At 42.4% G+C, this 9,694-nt stretch overlaps 1 protein-coding gene across 1 annotated transcript in view; it reads right to left on the reverse strand.

The window, feature by feature from the left end:
• agbl4 (ATP/GTP binding protein-like 4) overlaps positions 1–9,160 on the reverse strand; it is a 495,015-nt gene extending 485,855 nt beyond the window's left edge. The window contains exons 1-2 of the mRNA XM_017693529.2: positions 9,024–9,160; positions 7,778–7,900 (exon numbers count right to left, since the gene is read on the reverse strand). Of these exons, the coding sequence (XP_017549018.1) occupies positions 7,778–7,900; positions 9,024–9,054 (154 nt within the window). The 5' untranslated portion in view covers positions 9,055–9,160. The remainder of the gene's footprint in view (positions 1–7,777; positions 7,901–9,023) is intronic.
• Positions 9,161–9,694: the final 534 nt, after the last annotated feature.

Here is a 9,694-nt window from a genome sequence, read left to right on the forward strand (position 1 = left end):
GGTGGGGGACATTGACTCAGAATGGGCCATGTTCCGTTCCTCCATTGCTGAAGCGGCTGACTGTAGCTGTGGCCGTAAGGTAGTTGGTGCCTGTCGGGGCGGTAATCCTCGAACCCGGTGGTGGACACGCCAGGTGAGAGATGCTGTCAAGCTGAAGAAGGAGTCCTACCGGGCATGGTTGGCCTGTGGGACACCAGAGGCAGCTGGCAGGTATCGACAGGCCAAGCGATCTGCGGCTTCAGTTGTCGCCAAGGCAAAAACCCGTGTATGGGAGGAGTTTGGTGAGGCCTTGGAAAGTGACTTTAAGTCGGCTCCGAAAAGATTCTGGCAAACCGTCAGGCGACTCAGAAGGGGAAAGCAGTGTGCCACTAGCACTGTATATAGTGGAGATGGTGTGCTGCTGACTTCGACTGAAGACGTCATTGGCCGGTGGAAGGAATACTTTGAGGACCTTCTCAATCCTACCGACACGTTCTCCAGTGAGGAGGCTGAGTCTGGGGACATGGGAATAGGCTTGTCCATTACTGAGGCCGAAGTCGCTAAGGTAGTTAAGAAGCTCCTTGGTGGCAAGGCTCCAGGGGTGGATGAGATCCGCCCTGAGTTCCTCAAGGCTCTTGATGTTGTGGGGCTGTCTTGGCTGACACGCCTTTTCAACATTGCGTGGACATCGGGGGCGGTGCCACTGGATTGGCAGACTGGGGTGGTGGTGCCTCTTTTTAAAAAAGGGGACCGGAGGGTGTGTTCCAACTACAGGGGAATCACACTCCTCAGCCTCCCTGGCAAGGTCTATGCAGGGGTACTGGAGAAGAGAGTCCGGCTTATAGTCGAACCTCGGATCCAGGAGGAACAGTGCAGGTTCCGCCCTGGTCGTGGAACACTGGACCAACTCTTCACCCTCTCCAGGATTCTGGAGGGTTCATGGGAGTTTGCCCAACCAGTCCACATGTGCTTTGTGGATCTGGAGAAGGCATTCGACTGTGTTCCCCGGGGTATTCTGTGGGAGGTGCTTCGGGAGTACGGGGTACATGGCTCTTTGCTACGAGCCATTCAGGCCCTGTACAAACAAAGCTGGAGTTTGGTTCGCATAGCCGGCAGTAAGTCAGACTCGTTCCCAGTGAGAGTTGGACTCCGTCAGGGCTGCCCTTTGTCACAGATTCTATTCATAATTTTTATGGATAGAATTTCTAGGCGCAGTCAAGGGATGGATGGTGTCCGGTTTGGTGACCTCAGGGTCACATCGCTGCTGTTTGCAGATGATGTAGTCCTATTGGGGACATCAGGCCGCGAACTTCAGCTTTCGCTGGATCGTTTTGCAGCCGAGTGTGAAGCGGCTGGGATGAGAATCAGTACCTCTAAATCCGAGACCATGGTTCTCAGGCGGAAAAGGGTGGAGAGCCCTCTCTGGGTCGGGGATAGGCTCTTGCCTCAAGTGGAGGAGTTCAAGTATCTCGGGGTCTTGTTCACGAGTGATGGTACAAGGGAGCGGGAGATTGACAGGCGGATTGGTGCTGGGTCAGCAGTAATGCGGGCTCTTTACCGGTCTGTTGTGGTAAAGAAAGAGCTGAGCCATAAGGCAAGGCTCTCGATTTACCGGTCGATCTACGTTCCCACCCTCACCTATGGTCATGAGCTTTGGGTAATGACCGAAAGAATAAGATCGCGAATACAAGCGGCCAAAATGAGTTTCCTCCGCAGGGTGTCTGGACTCTCCCTTAGAGATAGGGTGAGAAGTTCAGTCATCCGGGAGGGACTCGGAGTAGAGCCGCTGCTTCTCCACGTCGAGAGGAGCCAGCTGAGGTGGTTCGGGCATCTGGTTAGGATGCCTCCTGGACGCCTCCCTCGGGAGGTGTCACAGGCGAGTCCACCTGGGAGGAGACCCCGGGGAAGACCCAGGACACGCTGGTGCGACTATATCGCCCAGCTGGCCTGGGAGCGCCTCGGAATCCCCCTTGGAGAGCTGGTGGAAGTGGCTGGGGAAAGGGAGGTCTGGGCTTCATTGCTTAGGATGCTGCCCCCGCGACGCGAACCCCGGAGAAGCGGAAGATAATGGATGGATGGATGGACAAAATATGTATGCTATAAAAAATGTATGCTATTCCAAATTTACTATATACTGTGGCAATCAGTAAAACTGCTCACAATGTACTTTTACTGCAATGCCCATGGCACACGGTCAAACATGTACATTCAAGCACACACAATATGTAATCTCTCTCTCTCTCTCTCTCACACACACATGCATGCACACGCACACACACACACACACACCTTCCCTTCGCCTGACTGGCACTGGCACAAGATTTAATCAGGAGCTGCAGTCAATGAGTTTTATTACTCAAAAGACATGATCCTCTGATGAAACACCAACGTGCAGAGCAATTTTCAACATAATATTTCCCCTGGAATAATTATGGAACTGATGTGAGTAACACCTACACTAATGTAATAACAAGAGACAAGGAATCAGAGCGGGGCACATCTGTACCTACATGTCTCAATGCATGAGACTGCATGAACATTATAAATAATAAAAACAGCTAATTTACAATCAAAATAAGCAAAATGTCATTATTAAAGCACTAACTATAACCCCTAAAGCTCATTTGCATTCAAAACTCTACAGATGTTCATCTAAAGCTTCTAATTCCACCATATATAAGAAGCATTAAAAAAATATTGTATTTTTGTTGTATCACAGAGCATAATGTGGGTCATTTTCTTAAATTCTATAAAACAGAGCAAAAGAAAGTGAGAGAGAAAGAGTGGGAGACAGTGAGATAAAGACAAAAACATTTTTTTCCTTCAAGTGACTCAGAACCTGGAGGCCTTACCGCCTCAGAAAAGATATACTACTGCCCTAATCTGCATACAGCTGACAAGAAAGTGAGATATATCTCATCTAAATGTAAATTAGGTGTTTTATACCTTCAGTAAACAGTTTACATAACCATGGACTGTTTTAATAAATCAATTAGAATTTATTACCTGGATACTAAAGATATGAGCCATTTCTTTGAATTCACAATTTTATGCAAAACCTTGACAGCTGTCTTAGAAAAAGAAAAGGAGAAACAATTGTATTGGCAGCAGGAGGCAAGTTGAGTGATATCTCAGCTTCGAGTCAAGTAAACACATTTGCTTAAACTCCTGTGACTCACTCAGCAATAAATTAAGCCTGAAGTGAGAGTATGTGTGGAACTGTGATGTCACACCTTTAAAATACAACATGCTGAAAGACATGCAATACGTGAAGTATGTTAATTTCCCAGCCGTCAATGTCAAATCATAGCACAGGTATGTAAATCGAGGATTGAGATGTCAACTGAATTCACAATTATATTTCAGAAACTGACATTACTACTACATGTACAACTACATGGGTTTTGTTTGGCTACATTTATTAGAAGAATTAGATTTCATCAAATGTCTTCACTTTAGACTATTTTATAATTCAATTACATTTCACGCAGTTTCTTCTTCCAACTATTCCAGAATTAAGTGGAAAAAAAAAAAAAAAAACCCACAAAAAGGCATGTTTATGAAAAGTTTGGTTCAGTAGATTTAGCTCATAAGTTAGCTGGATAGAAACTTCCCCTTGCCTACATTTTCAGCATTAAGAGATGAGTAATTAAGCGTCAAATCTAGGGCTTTCATATTCCATAACGTTCCTCTGCGGCATGTCCTTTCAGTGACATTGGAGCTCAGCACTCAACAACATTTTACACCAAAAGCTGCAATTGGTGCCAGAGAAGCGTCACTTCTCCTCTGTCAGCGGGTAAGTGGTTAACGTCGTTTAGCTTCCGTGTTGCTTTGCTGAAGCAGCAACAGGACATTAATTTGACATTAGCGCCGTAATATCAATTCCTCTCCCTTTTCCAACTTGCAGTAATGCATTTACTGGAAAGAGATTAATATCAATTCCATAAATCATTCAGGAGAATTTCCCCAGCCTGAGACATAGGGGTAATATCATATATGTTAGCTGATCTCTGCCTGGCCGCTCAATGCTCATTAATCAATGTCGCAGGTCCTCAGGGCCAGTCAGTAGGGAAAACAGAGAAACTTATAAAATCTCCTGATTATTTATTTATATTGACTCAGGCGCTGTAAATTTATGTTGATCATATTCCTTGTCCTTTTGCCTCTGCCCTTCACTGCCCACAAATAGAAACGAAGATACAAAGCACGTAGCTGCTTTCCACCACTGACAATCTCCTGAAGTGCACAATATTGTCTTTCACTGACATTGTTAGACAGTCCTGTTTATGTCTTCAAACTCTGACTGCACACATTCAGACTTCTGTCATATGAGGCTACTATTGCAATGCATGATATTGTGATGTGTTGCTTCTGTACCTCAACTCAAACCTCCTATTTTAGCTTTCAATCGAAAGCTACCAAACCATATGGGCTACTTTCATTCAACTTTTCTTAGCACAAAGTAACAAGGTGATAAGTCCAAAAAGGCTGGTCCATCCTAAAATTGCATCGATATAGAACATTTCCAAAAGCATAAAAATCCTTTAAAAAGCCATCCCACAGGGAGGCCAGAGGCAGTGGCGAGCCTGGGCCCTGCAGTGGAGTGAATTGGTTGCCTGTCAAGAATATGAAAGTTGAGTCTCATCTGCTGGAGACCCTGAACCTAATCTCCCAGCAGAGAATGATATTGTGCCTGTTCCAGAGCCCTACTGATTCACTGTCAATCCAACCCAGATCCGCTCTCAGCTGCCCACTTGACCTTGTCACAGAAAAAGCACTTTATTTTCATTATGCCGCCATTCATTCAACCCTTGCAAAAAGAGCCAAACAAAGGCCATTTACTCAAAGCATTCTTCAAAATATTACAGCACTGTTTAATTACAGCTTTCAACATGGCAGACAGACAAGGTAAAAGAGCAGGCACTCTCACACCAGGCTTTACATTTTTTACTCCCTTTTAAAAAGGAGATAATTAGCCCATAAAAGCATATCGCACCCTGAGAATTATCTACCACTATACAGCAAGAAAGTTCAACTCAACATAAGATAAGAGCTGCCATTTGTAATCACACAGCCTTTTACAATACGTAGTCTCAGCCTAATGTTTCATTGTAACATCATTTTTATATTGGAAAAACTGGCAAGAGGAATGCAAAAATATTCATTATTCAAGATTCAAGAGTTTTATTGTCATATATACAGCAGAACAGGCAGTTACACTGTACAATGAAATTCTTACTTTGCTGTTCCTCCATTTACCAAAAAAATCTTAGAAGAGATTAGAAAAAAAATAGAATATATAAGAATAACACTAAAAACAATAGTAAAAAGTTAAAAAGTACAGTTTTATGTGCAAAGTTGAAAGAAAATTAAAGTTATACGTGCGTATGTGTAAGTATGTAGAGCAACTGTTCATAAAGTGTATGTTGCAAGTAACAGATGTAAACAGTAAACAGTAGTGTTCTGTGCAAGTAATAGATGTAAACAGTAGTGTTCTGACAGCAGCAGTACAGAGTATGTAAGGTGCAGTTATCGAGTGCAAGGTTGGCCAAAGTTAAACCGGTCAGAATGGGAGGGGGGAAGAGGTAGTGAGTGAGATATTCACTAGCCTGATGGCCTGTGAATAGAAACTGTTAGTCAGTTAGTCAGTCTTGTAGTCAATTGTTGTAATGTTAAAGCATTTGATTAACCTAAAAGTAAAAAAAGGGGTTTGTATGATACAAATAGGCTAGGTTATATGTCCACCAGGATCTATATGTGGTTTTGTGGTATGTTTTTGTAATGGGCACTCTGAATAATTCCTTTTGAAATGCAGCAAGACCTATGCATTCACTCCAAAAGTGACTTCATGAAAGTAATGACAGATGCACGTTTTGTGTGCTAAACGTGAAGAAAATGTCAAAGTTCTCCTTTAAGGAAAGTTTAAATGAAGAGAAAACTAACACTGTAACACTACTAAATTAAATATGTGAAAATAGTCATTAAAAACAACAGTTTTATCTTGACTGTGTTTAATTATATATCGTTTGGCTAAATTAACTTACTACTTTTTCTTTTTACAAAAGTTTTATTTCCTATAATTATGTGATATTCCCACCTGGTGGTGGTTGCTGAATTTCTCAAAAATCTAAGTCATTAACAGTTCTATTTCATGCTATATGTAGTGTCTAAACACCCCATTTCCAAAAGAGTCAAAATGCAATAAAAAAGAAGAATCTGTGATTTATGAATTCACTTCAACCTTTACTGCACTAAAAAAGTGCAAAGAAAAGATTTCCAGTGTTTTCACTGACCAACTTGATTGCATTTTGTAAATGCAAAGAATTTAGAATATGATGCCTGCAAAACACTGAAAAAAGCTGGGACAGAGGCATGTTGATCACTGTGTTACATCACATTTCCTTTTAATCACACTTCTCGTTTGGGAATAAAGAATACTCATTGTTGCAGTTTTGCAAGTGGAATTTTTGCCCATTCTTCATTGATACAAGACTTCACCTGCTCAAAAGTGTGTGGTCGTCATTGCCTGATTCTCCTCTTCATGACATGCCATACATTTCAGTAGGAGACAGATTTGGACTGCAGGCAGGTCAACTCATGCACTCTGTGTCTAAGAAGCCATGCTGTTGTAGCACATGCAGAATTAGGTCTGGCACTGTCTTGCTGAAACAAGCAGGGACATCCTGGGAAAAGACCCCAATATACGCCTCTATATTAACGCCTTCACACACATGCAAGTCACTCATGCCAGGGACACTGATGCACCCCATACCATGACAGATGATGGCTGCTGCACTCCCTTTTGTCTTTGGTATGGAGAACATGATGTCCAATTTCCTAAAATAAACTGAAACATGGACTCATCTAACCACAGCACATGGTCTTTCGGACCATATGAGATGAGCTCAGGCCCAAAGAAATCTGTGGTGTTTCTGCATAAAATTGATGTATGGCTTTCTCCTTGCATTATGTAGTTTCAAGCTGCATTTCTTGATGCAGTGACAGACTGTGTTAAGCAACAGTGTTTTCTGAAGTACTTCTGAGCCCATGTGGCTATATTTAATACAGTAGCATGACAATTTCTAATGCAATGCTGCCTAGGTGATCAAAGGTCACTCATATTCAACAGTGGTTTTTGGCCTTCCCCTGTTGGTAATAAGATTTCTCTGCATTCCCTAAATCTCACAATATTTTGTATGGTACACAGTGAAAGACTTAAATTGTTTGCAATCTTGTCTAGAGAAATGTTCTTTTTGAACTATTTGACAATTCTCTCATTAAATTTGGCACAAAGTGGGGCGTCACAACATACATCTACTTGCTTTAATACCCATTTATGATTCCCTCACGCGTTCTGAAATAACCTGCATATTGTGAAATATTCAAAACCAGCGAAACATGAATATGCTAAAAACCTTTCACTCTTATTTTGCCCTGCTGCAACTTTTTTTAATGTGCTGCATGTACATTTGCAAAATACAGTCAAGTTTCTCACTCATAAAGTTAAATAAAGGTTCAAGAGAATGATCAAATCAGATTCTTGTTTTTATCGCATTTCACAGAATGTCATAAATTTCCCAAAATTAGGGGTTTGTGAAAAATAAGATTTTTGCACCAGTAGGCGAACAAACATATGTATTTATTCTTTCATTAGAATGAACTCTTTCCTCATTCCTGGCAGACTAACTAGACAGGAGAGCTTAATACAGCATCAGTTCTCTGGTATGTATATAAGGCAAATGTAAACAGCAAAAATCATAACCTGAATGACAGAGCTCTAATTATTTAGCCTACTCACCACTCTCAAAGCAGGCATCAAAGATGAGATGTCCTTTCCTGGGTGCTCCTGTATATCCTGGAGGAGTGACTGTCAGTTTGCTCACATTTCCCACCAAAGCATCGTCTCCTCCTGCCTCGCTGCCTGCGGAACACACAACAACGGCTCAGCATCCACCTCAGCCAAACAGAGAGGAAGCACAGATGGAGCTACAGACGTGAAATAACAAAGCATTTCATAATAGCAATTGAAGATGCCAGTGTGCTTTTGAACTACCCTCCTCTTTGGGGCTGTTCAGTTTTTCAGATTTATTCAGACCGTGACCTAGCCAGAACAGGCAGATTTTAGAATGGTCACTGTTCATCTTGGAATCTGCACGCTTAGAAAATAAAACTTTCAGTAGACGGCAGTTAAATTACTATATAATTAGTCATTTGTAAAAATGAGTACCTATATAATGCAGTATACTGATCAACTTACATGCAATATGACAGCAGTGACTGTACTTTATATATTAATATACCATTTAACCTATTTGACTCAGTGTTGAAGAGTCTGGCATAAAATGTTGGATGTTCAGACGTTTTCTAACTGAAAAATAAAATGTAAACTGATCACTGGGCAAAGAAAACTGCTCATTGTAAGTAGTCTTGCGTTTCAATATAAATCATTTCTTTTCCCCGTCAACGGTAAAAGCACCCTGTAATTACACGTATACGCGCACACTGGAATAACGTGACTACAATAAACAGCAATAACTCATGCTGACAAAGTCCTGTTCTGTTTATTATTTTTTGCTTTCTTGATGATCCTATAGCCTCTGACAGGTGCATACGTGATGACGAAGGCAGTCGTTCGCTATTAACGTAACCTAGCTAACAAATACAGGTGCCCATGGACAGACAGCGACTCATTCAGGTTCTCCCCCTGCACTGTACATTCTTCGTTTCGCCCACAACGCGGTCCTATCAGTCCCAGATATCTCTACAGACTCAACGTGCGAAACAAAGGCTGTTTGGTGATTTAACTGTGCTCCTCAAGCGAGTCTTCGCTGTAGCCTAACGTCAGTCTGACAACCACCAACCATTTACCGTTAGCTGGGTTGGCTAACGTTAGCAAACAGTCAGTGTTTACAAACGCGGAGCTAGCGCTCAGACCCGCGCGCCTCCCCGCATAGCTGGCGCTTCTACAATCATGCTCCGAAGGCCATTCGACATGTTCGTGGGGGTCAGAGCCACGCTTCACACTGGCTTTTGACTTTACACACCAGTGTCGAGCTCTCTGGCGCTCTCTTCCATCGTCCTCTCCGTGTTTTCTCCTCCGTGCTCCCAGCTTCAGCCACCACGCTGCAGGTGCGTTGCCAAGACAACGCGGTGGCGAAGAGGCGCGCGAGGATTTGACGTAACATGGAGATAAAGACCGCACAGAAAGAACGTACAGCTCCCCCAGCTACACGGATGTCTCTCAGCATCATCTCATCAATATCTCAATAGAAAATCATCTGACGTTCTGATACCTGTACAAGCACTGAACAGGAAACATGAGCTGCCGGCTGGGGGTTCAAATGTTGGTCATTAAACACCCTCACAGTCCTTCCTTCTTCGGTGCCAACACTTCACTGCAGGACAGCCTTCATAACACAACATGACACAAACATACACGAGCCTTTTAATGACAGCTGACATATACTTGTATAAACACTTACAAAAGCTTATTTATAAAAACTTCCAACAAGCGCCAGTTGTCATAAGACATGGGTGGAAAGACATTCAAATTGCCTAAAGCAGCCATTTTAACAACCAATCATTGTTGGACTAGGTCTTCATAATGTTGTTGTTTGCCACCATTCATATTTTTTTTCTGCGTACAAGTGTACAAAACAAAGTTCTAAAAAAAGAAGAAATCACTGTAAAATCAAGATATTCTTCATATACTACT

This window comes from Pygocentrus nattereri, chromosome 28 (genome assembly GCF_015220715.1).
Source record: "Pygocentrus nattereri isolate fPygNat1 chromosome 28, fPygNat1.pri, whole genome shotgun sequence".
Classification (NCBI taxonomy): Eukaryota; Metazoa; Chordata; class Actinopteri; order Characiformes; family Serrasalmidae; genus Pygocentrus; species Pygocentrus nattereri.